The sequence below is a fragment of the Ursus arctos genome, unplaced genomic scaffold (assembly GCF_023065955.2).
Source record: "Ursus arctos isolate Adak ecotype North America unplaced genomic scaffold, UrsArc2.0 scaffold_10, whole genome shotgun sequence".
NCBI lineage: Eukaryota > Metazoa > Chordata > Mammalia > Carnivora > Ursidae > Ursus > Ursus arctos.
Genome location: NW_026622764.1, coordinates 27,225,478 through 27,252,023, shown reverse-complemented (window position 1 = coordinate 27,252,023; position 26,546 = coordinate 27,225,478). Strand labels below are relative to the sequence as shown.

General features: G+C 35.6%; 1 protein-coding gene across 4 annotated transcripts in view; it reads left to right on the top strand.

Annotated features, from left to right (window-relative positions):
• Positions 1-21,661, top strand: part of NDFIP2 (Nedd4 family interacting protein 2) — a 115,627-nt gene extending 93,966 nt beyond the window's left edge. For all 4 annotated transcript variants that reach the window (XM_026493460.4, XM_048215755.2, XM_057307807.1 and 1 more), the window contains 5 exons: positions 2,060-2,153; positions 11,534-11,658; positions 12,784-12,850; positions 15,761-15,866; positions 18,348-21,661. In XM_026493460.4, the coding sequence (XP_026349245.1) occupies positions 2,060-2,153; positions 11,534-11,658; positions 12,784-12,850; positions 15,761-15,864 (390 nt within the window). In that variant the 3' untranslated portion in view covers positions 15,865-15,866; positions 18,348-21,661. The remainder of the gene's footprint in view (positions 1-2,059; positions 2,154-11,533; positions 11,659-12,783; positions 12,851-15,760; positions 15,867-18,347) is intronic.
• Positions 21,662-26,546: the final 4,885 nt, after the last annotated feature.

Below are 26,546 nucleotides of genomic sequence, written 5' to 3'. Positions count from 1 at the left end.
CTGACTAGAGCCCACTATTGATGGGCATTTAGATTGTGTCTAATTTTTTGCTCTTATTATTATTGCTGCAGGACGCCTGGATGGCTTAGTTAAGTGTTTGACTCTTGATTTCGGCTCAGGTCGTGAACTCAGGGTCGTGATATCAAGCCCTGTGTCGGGCTCTGTGGTAGACATGGAGCCTGCTTAAGATTCTCTTCCTCTCCCTCTCTCTAAAAAAGCAAACAAAAAAACCCAAAACACATTGCTGCAATGAATCATCTTTAATACATCATTTCTTGTAAGTGGGAATATACTGTATGTTTGTACAATATATTTCAAGAGCTGGAATTGTTGGGTGTGTACTTTTTTTTCCTTTTTTTTTGAAAGTTTTTATTTAAATTCCAGTTAACATACACTGTGATATTAGTTTCACTAAATAGTATACTATTTAGTGATTTAACATTTATATACAAGACTTGGTGCTCTTCACAAGTGCACTCCTTAATCCCCATCACCTTTTTAACCCCCTTCCACTCTAGTAACCATCAGTTTGTTCTCTGTAGTTAAGAGTCTGTTTCTTGGTTTGCCTCTCTCTTTTTCCTCTATGATTGTTTGTTTTGTTTCTTAAATTCCACACATGAGTAAAATCATATGGCATTTGTCTTTCTTTGACTTACTTCGCTTAGCATGATACTCTCTAAGTCCATCCACGTCATTGCAAATGTCAAGATTTCATTCTTTTTTATGGCTGAGTAATACGTCACCGTATATATACACCACATCTTCTTTATCCATACATCAATCAATGGACGGACACTTGGGCTATTCCATAATTTGGCAGTTGTAGATAATGCTGCTATAAACATCGAAGTGCATGTATCCCTTTTGAATTAGTAGTGTTGTATTCTTTGGGTAAATACCTAGTAATGCAGTTGCTGGGTTGTAGGGTAGTTTTATTTTTAACATTTTGAGGAACCTTCCTCCATACTGTTTTCCAGAGTGGCTGCACCAGTTTCCATTCCCCCGAATGTTGCACGAGGGTTCCTTGCCAGCACCTGTTGTTTCTTGTGTTGTTGATTTTAGCCATTCTGACAGGTGTGAGGTGATATTTTATTGTAGTTTTCTTTTGCATTTCCCTGATGATGAGTGATGTTGGGCATCTTTTCATGTGTCTGTTAGCCATCTGGATGTCTTCTTTGAAAAAATGTCTATTCATGTCCTCTGCCCATTTTTTAATTGCATTATTCATTTTTGGGGTGTTGAGTTTTGTAAGTTCTTTATATGTTTTGGATATTAACCCTTTATCAGATATGTCATTTGCAAATATCTTTTCCCATTCCATTGGTTGCCTTTCACTGTACAGAAGCTTATTTTGATGAAATCCCAATAATTTATTTTTGTTTTTGTTTTCCTTGCCTCAGGAGACACATGTAGTGAAAAGTTGCTGCAGTTGATTTAAGGAGGTTACTTCCTGTGTTCTCCTCTATGATTTTAATGGTTTCCTGTCACACATTTAGGTCTTTAATCCATTGAATTTATTTTGCGTATGGTATAAGAAAGTGGTCCAGTTTCATTCTTTTGCCTGTTGCTGTCCAGTTTTCTCAACACCATTTGTTGAAGAGGTTCTTTTTCCCACTGGATATTTTTTCCTGTTTTGTCGAAGATTAACTGACCATGTAGTTGTGGGTTGGACATTTTTATTTTTGATTAATATTGCCAAATTGCCAGCCACAGAGATCATACCAGTTTAGATTCCACCACTGATTATGAAAATTCCTCTTTCCCGTTCAGTGCAAATATGTCAGTCACATCTTTCTTGATACAATTTTCATTAATGTTCAGTTTTGATCTTTTTTTGTGTTTTCTTTTAAAGTTACTCTTTTCAGGGGTGCCCATGAAAAATTAATACTTGCTAATGTTTTTGAATACTTACTGTGTGCCAGACATTGTACTCATTTTATCATTTTGTCTATACAAGTTGAGAATGTCTGATTTTATTTAAATTATTATCTTTATACTTAAGATAATAAAGTTGCAATTAGTTTTTTAGTGAACTGGTCTAATGTTATGTGTTTTTTAGATTCAGGAGGAAGAGTGCCAACCAAGAGATGACTTTAGTGACGCAGACCAGCTCAGAGTGGGTAATGATGGGATTTTCATGCTGGCGTTTTTCAGTAAGTGATTTTTCATTTCCACATTATTTTTTTGCATATCCTGGCTGTGTGTGTATTTAAAGTAACATAGTGAGGAAAGGCAAATATTGTTAATATGTGTCTACTTTGTTTAAAATGTAAATTGTTCCTGATATTGAACTATGTGATCATATGATGCAGTAAAAATCCTAGTATTTAGTATACTTATAACTGTGTATTGCAGTCATTATGCTAGATGCTGATTATAAAGAGTTATATAAGCTTATTTAATCTAAATAAGGTTTTGCATGAGAAATGTTGCATGTCCATGCAGTGATGTAGGAGCATGCAGAATGTAACTAAATTCTGCTTTTGGGGCAAAGGACTTCCATTTGAGTGTCTTTAAGCAGGAAGAGAAGGGTTGGAAAAGGAAATATTCTGGGCAACTGGAACAAGTGATTTGAGACACAAAAGAATGCAAATATACCTTATTTAGAGGGAAAGGTAAGGAACTAGAAGACCAGAAACCTAAGTATGATTTTTTAACATGTTGCAGATTCTTAAATACCTGAATTTATACAGTGGACTTTATACTTTGAGGGAAGACTGTGTTGTAGTCTATTATTTCAGTTCCTGAAACAGGGATTGGCAGATAGTATGGTATTATGACATTTGAATTGTTTAATTGCTAAAATTAAGTTTTCGAAACCCAATATTCATGTAAGTACATTTATTAGACTAGACATGGTAAATTTCTGCCCTTAATCTGCTCTCATAGAATGCTGATTTAATTCATTTTAAGTATAAAATTCATTTTGATAATAAAATGAGGAATAGTTTACTTATTTAAAGTACCACGTTCAACTTTAAAAATAGAAAATACAGAAAATACATACCTTGAGTTACTTTTGAGTCTGGGAAATCACTAATCCTCCATTTTGAAATGGTTTCTTGCTTCTTTTCCTTCTTTCGTTTCATCTGCTGGAGAATAGAAGTAGATAACCACTCAGAAGTGGGTCGGTGAGTGGGAAAGCAGTTACATTTTTCTCTTCAAATTTAGTAAATTATGTTCTGCTTGGCAACCAGCTAATATATATGCAGTATTTAAATCTTGTGGCTTTAGTTAAAATTTGTAGTTAGACATGATGGTAGGTACCGTGGAAAGCAAATGAACACTTTGACTACAACTAACTACTGTTTTGTACTGTTAGTCTGGTAAATGTTAGTTTTTTTCTTAGTTTTAGTTCAACAGGTAATCCTTTATTATTAATAACAGTCTTCCCACATATTTTGTTTATAGAAAGAGTAGTGTCAATATCAATTCTTCAATGGTTATATCTTAAAAATCTTAATTGGAAAAGGAAATTTAAATTTATTGTACTATATGTAGTATAAATACCTGTTTCTTAGGTATAAAAATGTAATTTGATGTCATCTATATGACTCAGAGCTTAGTGATTATTTCTCCATTTCTATATTTTGCTTAATCCTACAATCCTATTTCTTTTTAACCTTTTTTTTTTTTTTTAGATTTGAAAACATTTTGCTGATAAAACAGTGTTGCAAATGTTTGGTAACCTACACACTTAGTTGCCTTTATTTTTTGGCCTGTGGTGGTATATTAATATAAATACATATTTATATTTCATATATTTGGTGTAAATTATCTGCTTTTACTACATTTTTACTAAATGATGTCTCTACTGCTTAATTTTTTTATGCTCCCTATTCTACAAATACTGCACCGATATTATAAGAGTAAAATTAAAAATTATTTTCAGACTTCATTTCCTGATACTTTTTTTTTTTTTTTTTTTTGGTAGGTTGTAGGCTGGTGTTTGAGCTTATTTGCTTTGATAAGCATAGATTTATTTGTAATCACTACCATCTAGTGGCTGTTCTTTAGATTGCAGTTTGCTGTATTTTTCATGCTTCGACTATCTAGTAGCTATTATCTAGCTTCTATTCTATTTTCTGTTTCTGTGGTTCAGAAATAGATTTTATTTTTTAAATTTTATTAAGGTTTTATATTCAATTTCTGTATAGTTAATATATGGTGTTATATTAGTTTCAGTTGTACAATATAGTGATTCAGCAGTTCTATACATTGCTCAGTGCTCATCATGATAAGTGTATTCTTAATACCCTTCACCTATCTCACCCATCCCCCCACCTACCTCCCTTCTGGTAACCATCAGTGTGTTCTCTATAGTCTGTTTCTTGGTTTATCTCCACCCCCCCTTTTTTTTTTTACTTTGCTTACTTGTTTTGTTTCTTAAATTCCACATATGAGTGAAATCATACGGTATATTTGTCTTTCTCTGACTTATTTCACATAGCATTATACTTTCTAGCTCCATCCATGTTGTTGCAGATGGCAAGATTTCGTTCTTTTTCATGGCTGACAATATTCCATTATATATCTATACCACCTCTTCTTTATTGATTCATCTATTGATGGATACTTGGGCTGCTTCCATAATTTGGCTATTGTAAATAATTCTGCAGTAAATATTGGGGTAGTGTTTTCTTATGCTTTGGGTAAATACCCAGTAGTGTGATTACTGGGTCATAGGAAGTTCTATTTTTAATCTTTTGAGGAACCTCCATACTGTTTTCCACAGTGACTGCACCAGTTGGCTTTCCCACCAACAGTGCATGAGGGTTCCTTTTGCTCCACATCCTCACCAACACCTCTTGTCAGAAACAGATTTTCTTCAACATGGTTTATAACTTAAACATTTCAGGTAATATAAGTTGTATGAATAAAACTACAGTGAATATCAATAAAAGTATTTCAAATTAGAACTTTTTGATGGTTTAATTCTTCTCTCTTATAGCATCCACATTTCGGTCTCTTACCTAAAAAAGTTTACACATAAATTTGGTAAAATAATTGCATATTCATGTTCAGAAAATGTAAAGAAAGAAATATATTGTATCCCTTGATAATGTTTGCTTCTCATAATCCCTTGAAGTGTCACAGCAGAATGCTTCATACATGCCAATCTGCTTGTATCTGATCTTATTTTTAAGAGTTTTTAAGAGAATGGAATGGAAGTCAATGATTTGTTAGTTAAAAGGTAGAAATTAAGATTTAGTCCGCTGGATAATTGATAGTCTGTGGAAATGACCTTGAACTATAATGCTTAAAAAATGTAATGGACTCTCTTTAGAGAACTTTTTTCCTAAGGTTTAGCCTTTTGTAACCATGTGTGAATCTTCACTTATGCATTCTATAGTAAAAATTAATCACCCATATTATTCCCATTTTATTTTTTATTTTTTAAAGATGTATTGATTTATTTGAGAGAGTGTAAGTGGGGGAGGGGGCAGAGGGAGAGGGACAGAGAGAATCTCAAGCAGACTCCCTCCTGAGCACAGAGCTTGGAGCTTGATGTGGGGCTAGATCCCACAACCCCAAAGATTATGACCTGAGCCGAAATCACAAGTCGGGTGTTTAACTGACTGAGCCTCCCAGGTGCCCACATTATTCCCATTTTAGACTTGAGGGAAGCACAATTAAAAACATATTAAATTGTTGTAATTTTAAAAGGAATTAGAATATTGTTTTGAAATGTGAATTCTGAATTGTAAGAAATTGCCAGACTGTCTTACCAAAGTGGCTGTTCTTCTCTGCATTCCCACCAGCGGTGAGTGAGTTTCTGTTGCTCTGATCCTCATTAGCATGTGGTATTGACAATTTTTAAAATTTTAGCTGTTCTGATGGATGTGTGGTAGTATCTCATTGTGGTTCAATTTGCATTTCCCCAAGGACTGATGATATTGAGCATCAGTATTCACTAATAAGCAGTTTTGAGCACCTACCATGCATAGGTCATAAAAGTTACAGATCTTAAACAGGTTGTCTGGGCATCACACATATTGAGAAACAATACATTGATGACTTGTTCTGCCCAGATAAAGCTGTGTTTATAATTATATAGCTTTTAGGTGATGTTGTATATGGTAAGTGAATCCAGAAAGGGAACACTTAAGAATTTAACTAGAGGGCACCTGGGTGGTTCAGTCAGTTAAGCGTCTGCCTTTGGCTCAGCTCATGATCCCAGGGTCCTGGGATCAAACCCAACATCAGGCTCCCTGCTCAGCGGGGAGTCTGCTTCTCCCTCTCCCTCTCCCCCTCCCCTTGCTTGTGCACTCTCGCTTGCTTGCTCTATCTCAAATAAATAAAAATCTTAAAAAAGAAAAAAAAAGAATTGTAACTATACCTTAAGAAATTCACAGTATTTGTGAAATATTAAACTTATTTTGGTTACAAGAAAAAATTTGTTTTGGTCATCTCATTGCTTATAATTTAGCTGAAATGTCTTAAAACTAATAAGTTGTTAGCATCATGTCTATCTTAATGGCAAATTGTTTAAATGAGGAGAATTGCTTGAGGATAAGAGAGAAATTTACCTGTATGCAGTTCAGAATTAAGTTTAGTGAAATCGATTCCTTGTCTAGGAACTTGATGTCTTTGAAACCTGGTGCATATATATGTATTCAGAATTATTCTGTGATTGTAGAAATAAGTGTGCATTGTTATCATTTATGATTTTCATTTGTTTATTTTCAAAACAAGTATCAGATTTTTAAAAATTTAAAACTTTTTATTTATTTATTTTTTAAAGATTTTATTTATTTATTTGGCAGAAATAGCCAGAGAGAGAGGGAACACAAGCGGGGGGAGTGGGAGAGGAAGAAGCAGGCTCATAGCAGAGGAGCCTGATGTGGGGCTCCATCCCAGAACGCTGGGATCACGCCCTGAGCTGAAGGCAGACGCTTAACGACTGCGCCGCCCAGGCGCCCCTAAAAATTTAAAACTTTTAAAACTTTTCATCTTTAAGTAATTTAAAACTTAGGAAAAATTTGCAAAAATAATACACTTGCCATGTAACTTTCGTCTGCCTTTCTCAAGTGTTAGCATTTTATGTAACATCAGTCCAATGATCAACATTAGGAAATTAACATTATGAAATAGTACTAGCTAGTTTACAGACCTTATTCAAATTTGCCCCCCTGCCCCCCTTATGTCCTTTTTATGGTCCAGGATTATATATTATATTTCGTTGCCATTTTGCTTTAGTCTGGCCTTAATCGAAGAAACAGTTTTTTAGTCTTTGTTTCTTATGACTTGATTCTTTTGAAGAATATGGGCCAGTTGTTTTGTAGAATGTCTCTCAGTTTGGATTTAGCTAATGTTTCCTCATGATTAGATTCAGGTTATGCATTTCTTCTTTCCTTTTTTTTTTTTTTTTTTTTTTTTTTGGTAAGAATACCATGGAAATGCCCTTCTCAGTGCATCATATCAGGAAGCAGTGGTCTAGTTATGTCTTAATGCTGGTGATGTCAACTCTCATCAGGTTAAGGTGGTGTCTGCCAGCTTTTTTCACTATAAAGTTTTCCGCTTTGTAATTAATAAGTATCTTGTGGCTTTTGGAAATTTAAAAGTAAAGTCTTATTAATTAAAGGATAAACTGTAGTGTACAATACTGCTTTCTAGGTTATCCTGCTCCCTCTTTATGTAGATGGGTGTTATAATGAAAAGATCACTGGATATGAGAGGTGAAAAACTGGGATGCTCCTGTCTTACCCATACCTCTCTCTTTGTGACTTTATGTGGCACTTTATTGTTCTAAGTCTCAATTTGTCCTTCTGTAGATGGAATTAATTCTGACCTTGCCCTTCTTAAAAGGCTAATGTGAAGATCAATTAAGTTAAAATATGTGAAGTGTCATAAATTCTAGAGTGCTGTTAGGTGAGGGTAGTAGTAATGTTCTCCTTCCGCATCCTTACCTGAGCCTGTGATTTAAAGTTATTGGTAGCCTTCTTTCAAATGTCATTAACCTGTCTGACTCACTCTCTTATAAAGAAGCACACTCAGAAGGTGAATGTGGAAAATGTAATTGGAGCAACACTATGCATTCTTTTAACCAACTTTTTTGAGTTAATTGCCCTGCTTCCTGCTGCTTGCTATCCCAAATCTTACTTTTCTAAGGAATATAGGTTATATAAGCCTTTTACTACTTTGGATTCCATATTGGTCCTTGCTGTGTGGGTAATAGGTACCCTACACCTTTTAAGCTTCCTATTTTGTCATGTTTCCAGGGAAACATGGCATGAATGAAGTAGAGCTAAGAGAAAAGTGTTCTCGTCTTTTTTTCTGGGCATGTATATATTTGCCTGCCTCTTCTTCATGTTGTTCCTTTTATGATTTTACAAATGTACACACACTTTACATACATTTAGAAATGAGTGCTACAGCCCTTTCTGTATTTTAAAGACCCGTTTAGCTTTATTTGCTATCTTCTAGGCCAAGGGGCATAAAAAGTGAATCTATCTATGCTTAAGTAGTCACCAGCTTCACTGTTTCCCCAGTGTTTCAACCGGTTACAGATGGATAAAGGTATATATTAGTCTCTTAGAGCTGCCATGACAAAATACCACCAACTGGATGGCATAAACAGTGGAAATTTATTTTCTCACAGTTCTGGAGACTAGAAGTCCAAGATCACAGTGCTGGAAAATTCGGTTTCTGGTGAGGGTTGTCTTCCTGGCTTGTGGTCAGCTGTCTTCTTGCCATGCCCTCACATGGTCTCTTTTGTACATGTGGGTGGAGAGAGCTCTCTGGTGTCTCTTCTCTTTCTATAAGGATACCAATCCTAGTGGATTAGGGCTCTACCTTTATAACTTTAATTATCATCCTAAAGGCCCTGTCTCTGTAAATACAGTCACATTGGGGGTTAGAGCTTCAGTCTGTGAATTTTGAGGAGACACAGTTTTAGTCCATAACACATTATATTGCATGAGCACAGCTTCTAGGAATCCATACTGCTGGCAGAGAGCAAAAAGAAAACATGATGACTCAGTAGGTACTTTTTTGTTCTTTTGTATTTTATTTCTGATGTGAGTACAATTATATGTATAGTAGATATTGGTAAACTGTTTTGAGGAAAACAGTGTTTGAATTAATTTTCCCTGAAACTAAACATACACACACTCAGAGATAAAAATGCACTTCTGGAATATTTTGCTGTTTTATATTTTCTCCATTAGCGCTTCTTATGTTTTAACTTCATGACGTGCTTACGAAATGATAGAATGTTTATAGCACACTGGGATACAGGAATAAGGTGCTCAGGGCTGGTGGCCGTCTGTCCTCTGCCCCAGATCCCACCTGCCTGCTGAGGAGGAAGAGAGTAACTCTCTCAGCACAAATATGGCACAGCGGTTTGGGAATCTCTACTGCTGTTCGTTAATGTACATTATTTATTTTAAATAGCAGATTGTTTTTTGATTGTATTTTTTTTTGATTTGCATGTTTTTCTCCACAGATAACACAAATATTAACCAATTAGATGTAGAGCACCCGTATCTAATAGTATATGCTATGACCATGGAAATATTCTCTATCTCCACTGTCCAGAATGATAGCTACAAGTTAAATGTGACCATTGAGCACTTGAAATGTGGCTAGTGCAACTGAGGGACTAAATTTTAAGTTTCATTTACTTTTAATTAATTGAAATTTAAATAGCCCCCTTTGTAGAGTAGGGTGGATTCCTGGAGCAAGTGGAAAAGGCAGTGTGGCTGGTGGCATCACACAGCACAGATGTAGAGGATAGCCCAATACTGCTCAGTATCTAGGTTTACAAAAAAGAAAATGTGGAGTGTAAGCAAGTTTTATTTCCTGTAGTGTCTCCTGAATTTTTTTCGTGTGGAAAAGATACAACCTACTCTGTAAAGATATCATTTTGTATGACTAGTAATAATGGCTAACATTTCTTAGCAGTCACCGTGTGCCGGGTTCTGTACTGTGCTGAGATCTTTAAATTCATTATCTCACTTAATCCCCTTACCAGCCTTGTGAAGTAGGTCATGCAGATCAGAGAACGTGGCTCACAGAAGTCAGCAGTGCGTCTACTAAGTGATATATGTCACTGTGACTCAAACACAAATCTCTTACTTCAAAATTCATTCTCCTAACTGTTGTACCATGCAATACAGCTTACCATAAATGATCAGGAAAGCTGTGCCTAGAAGGCATTAGGAAGGAAGAAATTATAGGAGATGGGGAATTGCTTTGAAGAAATAGCTGTTTCATTTAAACTTATCCTAAAATGTTTACTCCTTGTCTTCAGAATTCTGAAAAATCAGCATTTCTCTAGGTAATTTACTTTGTTTTCCCTGAGGGTTGGTTAGAGATATTGAGGGGAAGAGGATGGGCACTGAACAGGACCAAAGTTCTGCTCAAATAGATCTTCAGTTTTATTATCGTTACTGTTATTATTTTGATAATGTTAAAATCTTGAACACGGGGCACTCTTATTATATCTCAAGGACCTTTGAGAGAATGGTTTCTGCTACAAGTAATAGAAACCCCTTACTCGGGTGTTTTAAATAGTTAGGAGATTATCTCTCAAAACAGAAAATCCGTAGACAAGCAGATAGACAAGCCAACCTCAGCCACAGCAAGTATCAGTTCTGGGGCTCTGCTTTTCTTTGATTTTCTTCACTTCCTAGTCCATGTGGAGTTATGCTTTAATCCTCAGGCTGATAGCAGAATCCCTGCAGCAGTTCCAAATGTTATATCCAAACTAGACATCCGGTGGGTAAGGAGTTTGTCGTGTGTGTGTGTGTGTGTGTTTTAACATTTATTGCAGAAATTCTCAAACTAGGCAAGACTGTAATAACCTCTATGTATTTATCACTCAGTTTCAACAATGATCAATTCAGAGCCACTGTTATTTAACCTATATTCCATCCGCTGTCTCCTTGATGTATTTTTAAGAACCAAGGTGCTTTTCAGAAGTCCTATTTCAAAAAAAAAAAAAAAAAAAAATGGCAGGGAGTTTTAGCCTCCTGTGATTTTCCCAGACTACTCAGGACCCACCTTTTGGGGTTAAGTATGGGGTTCAGCCTTCCCTAAAATACTCTGTAGGTGGGTGGGTTCCTGAAAAGGGGGAAAAGCAGGTTTTGTTAGGTAGAAGGAAGAGGCAATGAAAAATACCTTCTCTGGAAATATTTTATAATTTATTAGGTTCATCTTTAATAATGCTTTTAAAAAATACCCAGTTTGGTTAGTTGATTGCTGAGGCTGGAATTCTTGGGTGGAATCACATGGGAGCTACCTTGTGACTTGGTTTTTTAGGTAGTTTAAAAATGCAGTTTCACCTATTGGTTTTAAGGAATTGATTCCTTGTGACCAAACTGACAAGAAACCAACCTGTTTGTTAATGTATGGTTAATAACTAATATATTTGCAAAAGGTAAACTATAGTCTTTAATCAGAAGACTTAATTGGTAAAGTCAAAAGAAAGAGAATTGTTATTTCCATTGTGCAATGAAGTATTGTTAATATGTCTCTTAATTTGTTTCCAAAGTGTGGTCGTTGAAAGAACTATTTCTCTTGCTTTTAGTGGCATTTATTTTCAACTGGCTTGGATTTTGTTTATCCTTCTGTATCACCAATACCATAGCTGGAAGATATGGTGCCATCTGTGGATTTGGACTTTCATTGATCAAATGGATTCTTATTGTTAGGGTGAGTGTTTTAATAGCCTCTATTACTTTTATCTCTAAAATTAAAATATATGGAATTTCTTGTGTCATTCATAAATGTTCATTTTACAAATATGAATCAATTATTTGAGACTTATAAAGTTGGAGATACTTTTAATTTCAGATTTGAGGGCAAATCTCTGTTTGACAAATCATTTTTAGTTAAATCAGATTCAGTTTGGAGGCCAATCAATGGAAACAGTAAATAAAGTAATTTTTGGTAGTTTTAGACTAGGTTATTTTAACACTTTCAAAAAATAACTATTTGGAACATTGTTTAGGTGCTAAAGGGTAATAGAGAAGAATTATCTGAAGTAACCGAAGAAAATTATGACTTAAAAAAATTTTTTTTAAATAATAAATCATGACATCCAGAGGCTAATCAAGGAAAAGATACCTGTGTTCAGTATCCTCAAATTCTGCCTTCCATCTGCCTGTTCATACTGTCACTTCCCAGAGAATATAAAACTGTCTACCGTGATCACTAATAGGAACTGTTGAAATGCCACTTCAAGGTTCATTTAGCTGTTCTCAGCTCACTGTTGGGAACTGAATACTGGAGCATCTAGTTTGAAAATAAAAAGACTCTAATGAGTTGGGGGTCTTTATGTGCCTAGTATTCTTGGCTGTGATTAACAGTAGGGGGTGTACAGAAGGTCAAAAGCTCTTCTTTTTAGAGGTCAGCCAAACATCCCCATCTGATAAGATTAAACTAATGTGGCTTTTGGTGTTAATATCTAAAGCAGCGGGTTGCTGTAGTGTGTTTGGGATGGTAGTTGTGGCTTTGAGAGATTATGAAAAAAGAACTGACATGTGAACTCTTTAATGAGAAAGTTGGATTCAGATATATAGAATTTACCTTTCTTACAATTTTGAAACTGATTTTTGTTTCTAAAATATTTTGTATAAATTTGCTAGCTATTGTGTACAAGATTTTAAAGAGTTTGTTTCCTCAAATAATTATGTATGTCATTAAGCATTTTTTTTCTCTGTGTTGTTTTAAGTGCAACAGATTATTTGAGATAAATTGTTCTGAAACTGAGGCTAATCTATGATTTTCAAATTTAGGTACATAAATATGGTTAATATATTTATGTTTACTCCATAGTTTTCTGATTATTTTACTGGATATTTCAATGGACAGTATTGGCTTTGGTGGATATTTCTTGTACTTGGTAAGTTTATTTCTAATGCATTTCAGTTTTTAATTTGCATTTAACTTTGATATTTCCCCAAATTGTAAGCTGTAAATACATTGTGTTGAAACTTATGTGGAAATAATTTTTCTACTGTAAAATTCTCATATCCAAATACTTAATATCATCTCAGCTATTTGGATAATTAATTATACATTGCACTCTAGATTTCTGATTGAAAATCCAGAGCCTGTCAATTTAAAAAAATCAGTGGTTGGGTGATGATTGAATATTGCAAAACTTGAAAATCCTAAAATGATTTAAAAAATTGTCTTTAGCATTTACTTTGGAAAATATACATGCATAATTCTCTTAACGATCCTAGGATATGTTCTGGACGTTCTATGCATTTTCTTATTTTTGGAACATTGAAACGTTCTTTATACTTTTGAAATGTACTCTGCATTAATCATTAATCAGCCAGTCGTAAGGAAAGGCTTCATGCCCAACAATCACAGTACTTCTCCTGAGTTTTCTTTTTACAGGGCATGTCTTTTTATTAGTATCGGTGAATTTTATGGATTTCCAATTTTTGTTCCCTGGTGATTTTCTCTTTAGATGTATGATAAATTAATCTCAAAATCACATAATGCCCTTAATCCACATTTCAGATTTATTTACTATCATGAAGAATAATATCCTCTCTGCTTAGTTTAAAGCCCACATTTCTCTGGTAACATAATTGTACCAGAAAATAATAGCATTTCAGTAGGTGGCAGTGTTCTCATTGAGTTTTTGTTCAGTCCTGGTATTGGATCTTCAGGATCTTTTGGGAAACAAATTCTTAGTGGTCAGTTAATATCACTAAAGATCCTGTATTCTTTCTCTTAACAATTATAGTGAAATTATTCTAGTGTTGTGATTTTGTTAGGGAGCCAGACTCTTACAAGGGTTTAGGCAGTTTTTTATATTGTTAATTGTGTTCTGACTGCCTGAATTCTGTGCTCGTTACTGAGTTTCTTACTTAAAAGCGAAAAATACGTAAAGTCTTTTAGGTATTTAAGCATATTAAATGAGTATATTTGCTTCTAAATATATTATTAAGGATTGAATGTTAGGAAGACAACTTTGGTGCCCAATGGAATGCAGAGGACCACCCCATTTCCACATCAGAACCACAATCTAGCATTTAGGGAATTGTGAAAATTTAATCCATGATAAAAATGTTGCTCTCACATACACTCAGAAGAATGTTGAGTACATTGTAGAACACTGAGAAACAGTAGCTGCTGAATGATTGATTTCTAGATATGAACTGGCTTATTTTGGAAAATGCCTGAGCAGGACAAAATAGTCTTAGAAACAACAGTTTTCGGGGCGCCTGGGTGGCACATCGGTTGAGCGTCTGCCTTCGGCTCAGGGCGTGATCCCAGCGTTATGGGATCGAGGCCCACATCAGGCTCCTCTGCTATGAGCCTGCTTCTTCCTCTCCCACTCCCCCTGCTTGTGTTCCCTCTCTCGCTGGCTGTCTCTATCTCTGTCAAATAAATAAATAAATAAATAAAATCTTAAAAAAAAAAAAAAAAAAGAAACAGCAGTTTTCATAGACAAAAGTAGGGGTTTCACAAATAATTTTGGTTTATATTTTTTAATAATACTTTTACATTTGGATCACAATACCATTATTTTGAACAGTATCTGGAAGGACATGAGGGTCAATTCAGGGTGGGAGTCACAAATGAAAGGCATTAGGATATGGGAAGCAGATGGGCTCAGATTTAGCTGAAATTCATACCACTTGCTGAAGTCATTATTTGTATATCTTCTATCTTTTCTCTTTATTATAACCGTGCTTCTTTTTTTAGTGTTTTGGTTACTGTCTTGCGGTTGGGGTACAAATTTAGTTTGGGACTTTGCATTTTGAATCGACAGACTCCTCCACTCGATGAGGAAGGTTACATGCATGTGTATCTTCTGTTTTTCTGTTTTTCTTTTGTCTCAACCCATTTACTAGTTAAAAATTTACTGAAGTTAATGTTTCCCTTAGAATTTTATGCTTAATAAGTTTATCAAAGAGAATTTACTGATAATTATAATGCTTTTTATACTTAGCTAATATTTTTCACCTGAAACTTTGAAGCATTTCACAGGCGTTGTTTTATTAATTACTAAGGATACCTGTTACGTAAATGGTTGTTATTTAAAAATCCTGTTACAGAGAATACTGAGAGAGAGATAAGATCTGTCCCAAATCATTTAAGAAATCACTACAGTGGTTGCTTCCCAGTTCTTTCCTGATTCTTATCTAAATTTGTATTATAAACTAGTCTTTTATTAATACTTGAAAATAAGAACTAATAATTAAAATTATTTATATAACATCTCTTCAAATACAGATTTCACAGATGACAGGCACTTGAATACTGCTAGACAGGCTTATTGGTTTTATCCCACAATTGTTAGCAAATTACTTGCATGTATTTTTTTCTTGAATACTTTATATCAGTAAATATGTCTTAGTTTGTTTAGTAGTTGTATTAATTGAAAAGTTTCATACAAAAATGGGATTTCTCCGAGTTGAATCAGCTTAAATGCATTAGGTAACTTTGCTATTTAAAGAAATCATGGAATAAATGTATATTTTTATGTAATTCTGGATTTTTCATGGCTGGATTTGCTTTATTTTAAATTTTACTTTAATTTAGATATATCTGGACTTAAATTGAAAGAATTTGGGGAGGCAGTAAACTTTTGTTATGTTTCTTCATGATGGTATTATCATTATAGTGTAAAGTACATTATGGAATGAATGGAATTTTACAGATTAAATTCCTTAAGCCAAGAGGATCTTGTTTATAATCGTCTATTTTAAATTGATGTCCTCAATTTAAATAAGATAATGGATCTGTATAAGAAGATAATGGATCTGTATTATTTTAACTGTTTCAGGCCTGCTTCTTTTCTTCAGAGGATTTGTTAATTATCTAAAAGTCAGAAACATGTCTGAAAGTATGGCAGCTGCTCATAGAACAAGATATTTCTTTTTATTATAGAGGTAAGAAATATTAATATATTAACTCTATTCCCTTCATGTATTCATATTCACCAGATGAATATTATGTGTACTCATGTCGTTTACTTAAACTTAGCTTATTTAATATATTGTTATACTGTTAACAGTCAACTAATTTAAGATTTAGTAAGTTGTGAACTTTTTAAGATTTTTAAAAATTGAATTTCATAAATTTTAATTTTTTAAATATATAATGAATAAAAAAACTAAGTCAGACTTTTTAAACTTCTTTTTAAAAGATTAACCACAGTATGTAAGTAATTAGCACACAATATAAAGGCTTGAAAAACAAAATACGACAAAGCACTTACACAGAAGGGATGGGCATTTTCTTTAAAACAATGTGAAATCCACAGACATGTGATAAAAAAAAAACAAAAAAAAACCAAATTTGTGGTTGAAAAGAAATTTTCCATGCAGTGATCTTAACAAACTAGATCAAAGAATAAAAGTTGTGTGAAGAAAATAGGAGCTCTGATAGTTTCCTTAATGTCTGTCAGTTTGTATCAACAATGAAGGCTTCAACATGAATAAATGGGAATAAAGAAATGAGCAGACGTTGTCTTACTAGTTATCCAGTGAGTTTCTGGAGGCTGCATACAGCTCTACATAGTAGTTTCTTCACATGAGGAGACCTCATATTTCTATTTTCTATAATAGACTCTTTTTGTTATTGAAATACAGTTAACACACAATATTATATTAGTTTCATGTGTACAACACAGTGATTTGACATTTGTATATTTTGTGAACTGCTCACCACAATAAGTCTAGTTACCATCTGTCACCATACAAAGTTAATACAAACACAATATTATTGACTGTATTCCCTGTGCTGTAATTTACGTCCCATGACTTACTTGTTTTGTAACTAGAAATTTGTACCTCTCGATCCCCTTCACCCATTTTGCCCCTCCATCCCTAAACTCCTTCCCCTTTGATAGCCACCTGTTCTTAGTATCTATGAGAATAGGTGTTGTTTTATGTTATTTTTTTTCGTTGCACTTGTAAGTGAAATATTGCAAAATTTGTCTTTCTCTGACTTATTTCACTTAGCATAATACACTCAAGGTCCATCCATGTTGTCACAAATGGCAAGATCTTTTTTATGTCTGAGTAGTATTCCATCATATATATATATATCCATATATATAGCTGTATTATATGGGATATATATATATGGAACACATGCATACACACACGCACACACACATCTTTATCCATTCATCTCTTGATGGGCACTTAGGTTGTTTTCCATATGTTGACTATTGTAAATAATGCTGCAGTTAATAGGGGTGCATATATCTTCTTGAATTAGTGTTTTCACTTTCTTCAGATAGATAGCTAGAAGTGGAATTGCTGGATCATAGGGTAGTTCTATTTTTAGTTTTTTGAGGAAACTCCATACTGTTTTCCAGAGTCGTTGCCTCAGTTTCCTTTCCCAGCAACAGTTCACAAGGTTTCCCTTTTCTTCATGTCCTCACTAACACTTGTTTCTTATCTTTTTACTTACAGCCATTCTGACAGGTGTGAGGTGATAATCTCATTGTGTTTTTCGTATGCATTTCCCTCATGTTTAGGGATGTTGAACGTCTTTTCATGTGCGTGATGGCCATCTGTATGTCTTTGGAAAACTGTCTGTTCAGATCCTCTGTTCAGTTTTTAATTGGATTGTTTGGTTTTTTTTAGTTATTGAGTTGTATGAGTTCTTTAACTATTTTGGATAGTAACTCCTTACTGGATATATGACTTACAAATACCTCCTCCCTCTATACTATTTTTAAAGCAAGTGCCATATACTTCATGTCTATAAATGATTTGAACTTTTAAAGAATTTGAACTGCATAAGCAAAGTGTCTGCTAAAACACTTCTAGATGTATCTACAAGTACAAAATGTTTCAAAGTTACTATAACTATTCTTTTTATAAATAAATAGTATGGTTTGGGATTTGATTGCTTAAACTTTATAACATAGGAGTTTTACATAATCTAATATAATTTACTTATTTCTACTGAAGAGTACAGTGACTACAGTTGTATTTCTGGAAAATATTAAAGTATCCTTTTAAATGTTCTTTTAGCTCTACCTAGAAGGTGTCACATTTTCTCTTTAACCACTAAAATGTCTTTGCAGGCAGTAACAGAGTGTATCAGTATGTGAGATAAAAGGCAAAGTAATTTTACTAATTTGAATGATATTCTGTATTTGGTATAATTATCTTGTTTGCATTTTCAAGAGCCTAAAATTTAATGTAAATATTTTCTATGAATATCTTCTAGATGGTTTTCTATAGAAGCTTAAACTTTGAAATATATTCTGATATATGCTATTTTATATCATCTTTACCAGAAGAACATTATATACTTGATGTAATACTGCTATAAAATGGGTTTTTATTGTCCTATCATATAGACAGTTGCAACTTAATATACTTTAAGACTAATTCTTTCTTTGTCCCTAGACTGCATCGACCAGACATTCTTTTCTTATACCAATGTGAAATTTCCAGATCATCTGTAAACCTACAACTTTAATAGGATAGAAGACTACTAAAAGCAGAAGACAAATTAGTGAAGAAAAAATAGATCTTCAAAATTGAATGACAGGGTGGTTTATGCTTAAAAGCCATTTCTGTTCGTTCTCTTAAATATTTATATTTCATTTGTTTTGCACATTTGCATACGTGCCCATGTAAAAGATTTGCGTATACTTGAAAGAAACCATAATGCTGTAGCAGTAAAGTCCAGTCATATTTGGTTAATCAGTGTTTGATATAATTGAAAGAGGTGAGTGAGAAACAGTCTTCCAGCATGTAAATGCCATTGACTTCTGACCTGACATTTAGTATAATAAAAATGAAATTATTAACCATGTCAAATGCTTTAGTTTCTGGCTCCTAGATTCATCTAGTAACTCTACACCTGAAACATCCTTTGTTATATATAGTTTTTTGAAACCTGCAGTGCTGATTATAGAAAAGCTTTGTCAGATTTTTGAACATGATATTTACGTTATTATTTAGCAAACTCTTTCTGTAAATAACCACGCATAAATTACTTTCTGCATTGTTTTCTTAGAAACTGTGTCTGGATATCTTTTCAATTAATTTAAAATTTAGTGAACTTAATATATAGAGAAAATTTGGGTGTTAAAGATAGTTTGTTTTAGGATAGATTTTAAGGAGATGTGGGTATTCCATATGTCCTTTATTAGAACATCTTTTTGTTTTCTTTTTAAGGAACATGCCAGGTTTCGGGAGTCTCAGTCGAGAAGCTTGGTTTTTAGCATTGCCATCTTAAGAGAGTCTTGCAGGAAGAGATTGTATTAGATATTGTATTTATTTCATTTAAGACACTTTTGAAAATTAATTTTCTGAATAAGATATTCTCATTTGCATTTGTCTTTTAAGAAGCCAATAAAAGTATCTTTCAATTATCATTGTAATAATTTTTTTCTTTAGATGTTTAGTTTGTTAAATGAAACAAATCAAAACTTGTACTAATAGCTTCTTGCCTTTATGATTGTAGGATTGACCTATAAAAATCATATCTTGAATTGAGATATGCAAAATATGCGTTTTCAAGTTACAGAAATGTGTCTGTGGAATATGGGGGTGTGGTGTGTGTGTGCGTGTGTGTGTGTGACCATTATTACAACTGGAATCTCCATTCATAAGCTACTACATTTTGCAAGTCATTTTATGTCTCATCTGTTTGCTTTTCAGTTATATTTTTGTTTTTGAATGCCAACATTAAAAATGATGGGAATTATACCATCTTTTAAACTTAAAAATCATTTAATACAGCTATAGAGAACATATAAAATTGGTTGCTTGTTTATTATTAGACACTGACTACTACTAAAAGATACATCTAAAACTATTCAGGGACATTTTTCCATTTCTGAAAAAATAAATTATGCTTTATAACTTCTTTTGTATTTCTCTGTATTTTCTGATTTATTTCATTGTCTTTGATAAATAAAACATGCAGTTTTGTTTTGCTAATTGAGCCTCCTATTTTTTGTTTTCTCTCATTCATTCTCCTTCTCTGCATAGAATTTTTATTGTTGCTTGAAGTACCTGTGTTACACCCCATGAAGTCAAACTAGCATGGGGTAAAGAAAACAAATTATTTAATCTAGTTGCCTGATTTGGAAGTTAAAATTAAATTAGAATGTTCTTATAAGAAATGGAATCTCATGCCAGATCTCTTCTTTATCTCATATTAAGTTTCTATCGACCTGTACTTTGTTTTTTGTGGTAATCTTTAAATGAAATTAAGCTGTCATACGTGGTGATTGTAGATTACTAGATGAGCTATCACACCACTGTATTAAAATGTAATAGTTTAGTTTTTGTGGCATTTATCCTTGGTTTCTGAATATGGATGTGTCACTTTTGATCCAACATCAAAAACTTCACTTTTTGTTTTGATTTTTTCCCTCCCTCAAATCTATAAGTTTCGAGTGTGCATGTTACCTGATCCCCTATAATTCGTACAATTCAGTGGTAGCCTTAAATCTCATCATCCAATCAGTGGCATAGAACATTATTTTTAAAATCTTAACATTCTCTTCCAGATCTATCAAATTCTGCATACTTCCCTTCATTTCTTATGAGCTTGGAGAGAACAGCTGCTGTTGTGTTTTGGGGATGCTTAACCACCTTTGCACTCTGTCTTAAAGTTTGAAAATCAGAATCTTTGTTGTCTAAATAATTTTAGAATGAATGTGAACTGGGTTTCGGAAGTTAATGCAAATATTAAATTATTTCCATTATATTTGAATAAGCTAGTTAGGGCTAGAATAATCATTTTTATGTATTTATGAAATCAACTGAATTTAAGGTAAAAATACATTTTTCTGTATAGTGTGCTCAGGATTAAAATTAGAAATTTAAAATTAAAAGACAAGTCTTATACTAAGTTAAAATAAAAATCTCTTTTTAATAGAAAAAATACTAATCTCTAGCCTTTTATTTTGAGTCTGTGAGGTATCTCCCATGCCTTTGAGGTCGTTTAGAAATTTTAACCTGTTAAAGACAATAATCACTAATATTTCCAGCAAAACCATCCACAACAGGAAAAGTGAAATCCAAAAAGTCTAACTGGGGGAAAAAATCAGGGTTTCTTAATTTAACATTCTTCTTTTCAACTGATCTGTAGTCCCCCAAAGCACAATAGTAACGAGAGTGCATCTGATACTGTATTTAACTGGAGTGACATAAGTCCTGAGTTTGCTCAGAAACAGGCCTATTTCTGTTTTCTCAGCTTAAATAGTGCCTCCTCTCTCAAAAGTGTCCTAATTTGGAGAATAAATTACATGATCACCCTATATGTAACTGTACCTTTTACTGAGAAGTGACTGCCTAAACCCACTGCCCTCTGAGAGAAGGAACTGGAGTATTAGGTCAGGAGCTAATTACTGTCACAGCCTTGCCTTGCCAACCCATTTGTCTGGCCTGTAGAATATACACAGTTACCTTTTTTTTTTTTTTTTTTTAAATAGAAGTTGTATTGGAATGATTCCAGCTTATGGTAAATAGTAAACAATGAGCTTTTATATTTTAAAACTGCTGTTCAATGTTATTTTAATTGTTTATTCTTCAAATAGTCATATGAAATGTTAGTGTATTATTTTTAAAAATCTCATTCTTGATAAAGTTCAACTGTTAGATGATAATGTGCCAATTATTATTATAGGAATGTCCTTGCCCATATATAAAATGTGCTGACATATGTTTTGCTTATTAATAAAGTTCTGTAGATGTGGAAATGTGAACCTGTGCATCCTTTGGAAAATCAGTTTAAGATTCACAACATACCGTCATCTTAGCCTCGCAAAATGTTTATATGGTAGACCTTATTTGAGATGAGAACAACTGGCATGGAATTAGGTTAGGGTGTGAAACAATATTAAACTCGTCACAGTAATTTGAATGTTAGACGCTTAACTGGCTGAGCCACCCAGGCGCCCCCTCCAGGGATGAACTCTTGACTGAATGATTCTTAAGACCTCTCTTTAGAGCTGGGATTGTTATTCAAAGTGGTGCATTATAATCAACTGGAAATTTGGGGGAAATTAACATTCTAGCCTCCATTACCAGAGGACTCATTGCAATACCCCTGCCCTGTGACAGCACATTGCCTTCCCTTGGGTTGAGGTTCTGGGATGTTGGTCTAGTAGAAATCTGCTGACGCCTTTTTCATCATTGTGTGTCCACGGATGATGCAGTTACAATGTTAGGCTCAATGTATCAGACTTCTTGCCCAGAGAGCGAAAGGCACATAAAACAGATCTTAAAGAGTTAATGAGCATTTCTTGAGTTCTTTAGGACTTCTCTGAATGAGAGGCTTTCTGGTTTTCGGGCCTTTATACGCATAACCTGGCGCATAACCTGGCTGGGCACAGCTGTATCACAGGGCAGTGTGGGAGTGTTGGGACCGAATAGAGGCGTTTGTTGTTTTCTCCATAATCCTGTAAAGTGAGCAGAATTGGATTAATGTTCACATAGTTGATTTTTCCTGCCTCAAGAAATGTAACTTCTTTCCACTAGCACCTCCCTTTCTCTATCCTTGAGGAGCCTCTGGATTATTAAGAGAAGCAGCTTTATGTAACAGAAAGATTGGGTTTTGGAGCCAGATTAACTAACCCTGAACTCAAATACCAGCTTCCATGCAAGCACAGGCTCCTTGCTTAACCAAAGCCTCCGTTTCCTCACCCGTTTGTTGGGAAGCACAATATGTACCTGAAGATTCGGTGAGAATGATCCTTGCTCAGTGTGCCCCCTGACCGGACTGCCGGTGTCGGTAGATGCCTCAAGGATTTGAAATAAGCCCTTGCCGGATGTGGGCCTTGCACCTGCCCAAAAGGGTGATTATAATAGCATCGTGCTGACCTAATGTTGGTTCCTTGTATTTTCTCTGCAGCAAGTGGAATCAAAGCAAAAGTTTCTTAGTGACAACTGATTTTAGGGGACACAATCATGCAAAGGGGAAGGGAGTTACCTGTTTGACAAGCAATAAAGCACTCCAGTCGGTGGGGAGCATGGTAGCTCACACAGATCTTTCCAGGCCAAAGTGTGGAGGCCCCCAAACCAGGCCCTCAGCGTCACTGTTGAATTGGGGTCATGTTACTTTTTACAGGTATCCCCACTTTTTGAAAGTTCACGGTAGGCCACTTCACTTTTATGAAAAACCTACATTGGTTCTTGTTTTCCCTAACTGAAAGAAATCCAAAGAAGATTTTTGCTTTAATGAAAAAAGGTAAAAAACAAAAGTAGCATTCAGCGTTTGTTTTGCAGCGAGCTGTTATGGGGGCAGTGCGCACCCCAAGCTTTTCCCCCTGACCTGCCCTTAAGTATCTCAGCATCAAGCCACCAGAGCTCTGAGCTGTGTCTTTGAGCATCTGTGTCTTAACCTGATTTGGTTTGTGTATTTGTTAGCAAGATGTGTCCTAAGGTGTCAGAAAAGCCTAAGAGAGATGATTTTGGGGGTCTAGGAATGCTCAGAAATTAATGGTAATAAATTTAACAATAATTGCTTTCATAGAGACCAATGGTAATTGCCTCTTCACTTTATACATTTTGGCTTACGAAAGGTTTCATAGGCCGCTCTGCTTTCGGAGAGTGGGAGAGACCTGTAATTGGTGCCGTACCGCTGTTACTCAGGGAGCCAGTGCCCTGAAATCCTGGTTGAGAAGTGGTCAGAAAATAGTTTGTGGGCAGGTTGTTTCTGATCCTAGGAATTCGAGGACTCATCCGCTTTCTCTTAACAACCATGGGTTCTTAATCTTGGGTTTATTTTCAAAAATGTCTATTACCTTGGAAGGGAAATATTTAGATGGGAATTAGGTCTCCTAGGCTCTACCCTGATCATAATTTGGGTCAATTAAAAATTTTTGCTGAAGAGATGGTGCTGTTGCCTTCACAGGACATGCATCTACCCTATTCATTTTTGCCCCTTCTTCAAAAAGAGCTTAAATGCCATCTCTTCTGGGAAGGCCCATTCTCTCTCATCCTCTCAGTCTGACCCGGTCCTCTTGGTTTTCATCGCCCTGTGGATTCTTTCCGTCAAGGCACATCTGACTCTGCGTGATCATTACTGACTTCGGTGCTACTGCCCTCAGCTGTAGTTGTTGAGTCTCACTCCGCTCCGCACGCCTCCGCAGCACCCAGTACAGCTCAGTAAATTGGAAGGATGGATGGGACGGCCACTAGGGCCAGGCTGTGTGCGTACCAGGATACGTAAAATGCTTTCTGCCCTTTATCACAGAGTCAAATGGAGGGAGTTATACACAGAAAAATGTGCTGCTGTGAGGTAGGGACAAAAGTCAAGGGTCTGAACAGTTGATCTCTAAAGGAGAACCAGGGCACCCCTCACTACAAAACTGACACCGGAACTAGATCTAGAGAGAAGAGGTGTGCAGGTATGTATTTTGCCATCTCTTGCATGGGGCTCTGCCGTTCTCGATCCTTCTCGTTTTTCCAATTCTCATGGCACTTCACCCGAGGCTCTTGATATTATCCAGCCACGTTCTACTGTGTGGCACAGTCATGAGCTTTCACGCCTCGTCACTTCTGCTCGAGGCCAGGCTCCGCACCTGGTGTAACTCCACAGCTTCCAGGTGCCTGGCACTTGGAAAATCAAGCCCGAGCTTTAACGCGTGTCATCGGGAACCACTCACTTTGTCACTGCACATACTGCTGACCTCAGAAGTTACCAATGTGCCGGCACCCTCTTCTCTAAACACACGGTACAAAAAGTATGTAGAATACATTGTGATAGCTCTTTTTCACATATCTTCCATTTTCTTCTCCCTTTCCAGAAGTAACCACAGTTACCTATTTATTATATACTCTTACAGACTTTTTCCACATATTTTTTTTTACTAGGATGGCCCTGTCTTCTGTGATGTCTGCAGAACTTCTGGTTTCATATAAAGGTGAGCTGATCCCAGGTACAATGTCTGAGACAATGTGCCTTTTTCTCTGTATTTCAGGAGGCAGTGCTCAGAGGAGATGACTGCTTCTTCCTGAAATGCACTTTGTTTTTCCTGAGAAACCAAGGCTTATTTCCTTGGTTCTTACATCTCCAGGTGAGGGATGGCTTGTGGCTTCTGGGCCTGTGGGAGCTGGGCTATTGCAGGATCTGGTATTTGCAGCATGTAGATGCCCTCCTCTCTGATTTTCTGATAGGTCTATTTTTGGCAAGAAGTTCTCTGGAACCAGGTTATGAGGAGGAAAGGGGTCAGGGTTGACAAGAATATCCAGGTAGGGTATGCTTAGGGAAGACCAAAATGATTCTAGGTTTAAAATTAATTTCCCTTGTTTCAGGACAAAAATTATGTTCCAGGATGTGGCAGTCACCGTTCTCTGGCTAAACCAACAGACATTTACAACCCCTCCTTCTCTCTTCCCCAAGTCTTCCTTTCTTGAACTCAAGTGTGACATCCATAGCTGAAGCAACTGTCTTGTGCCATTGAGGCAACAGTTGGGAGACTAAGTACGAGAGCAGGAAGGAAGGAGGAGCCTTGATTTTGCTGACATCATGGAGCACTGCATGAGCCTCGGACCTAACTACCTTCTAACTCTCTGCTCAATGAGAAAAATAAGCGCTTAGTTATTGTTAGTCAGGTTTTTGTCACTGATATTTAAGAACAATTCAAACTGATACAGGTATGACCATCCATTTCCCCAGAAGAGCTGCTCAGGTCATCAGAAGCCACCAACATGAAAAAGGAGTCACAAGACTTACCGGCCCACAGGAGCCACTGACCATCCAGGCTCCTTGCACTTGGTTTGCTGACGGTCAGTCAACACAGGGCAGTGGCAGCGTGTAAGCAGTGGGTTCACACCTGCTTCACTCATGCCTTCATTCTCTTTTTCTCCAACTGGGCGTCCCATGGAGTGACTAACTCCCCAACGACCGCTTCCAGAAATGGCCTTAGTGAAGATGTCAGCAGCCACAATTCAACCACTATCCCCAAGATCATTCGATGCTACCCACACTAAACTTTGCCAGGGGAAGCAGATGCCACTTTCAAATTACTGCTTTTGGTAAAACAACAAATGAGAAGGGCCCAGGTGCAAAAGAGCACTCACTCCCTTCTGCAGAGATCCGGCTACCAAATGTATGATACTGGTTTGTATTTTCAGAAATGAAACAAAGTCTGATGCTTTGGAACCAAGGTGGTTTTTAGGTAGAAGCCTGCTGCTTAATACGCTCCAAAACACTCACTGTCTCTCACCTGCCTGAGCTCTGCCCTCCGGTCTAGTACACGATAAATGACTCTGAGAGTCACTGGCTGTCCACACCGGGAAAGTCTGCACAGACGCTTCCCCAATAATGTGTCTGCAACGATTACTTACAGCTTTGAGCACTGCTTTGCTCTTCCCCTTAGTGTTAGTTGGAAATACATATCTTCTCACTCCAAATTTTTTCCTCAGAAAAAAATTTTCTCAGAGAAGAGTTAAAGAAAGAATATGTAATGAAGTCTTACAGAAATAATGCTTAAGTTTCCAGATTCTGAAATTGATTGCTCTCTCAACTCTGTGTAGCAGAACGCAGAAAAGATGTAGAGAAAAAAGTCTGGGACTGTTTACACCTACTTGTTAACAGTGATTACATCTTCCCCTCTCTCCTCTTTGTTCCTACCCCCC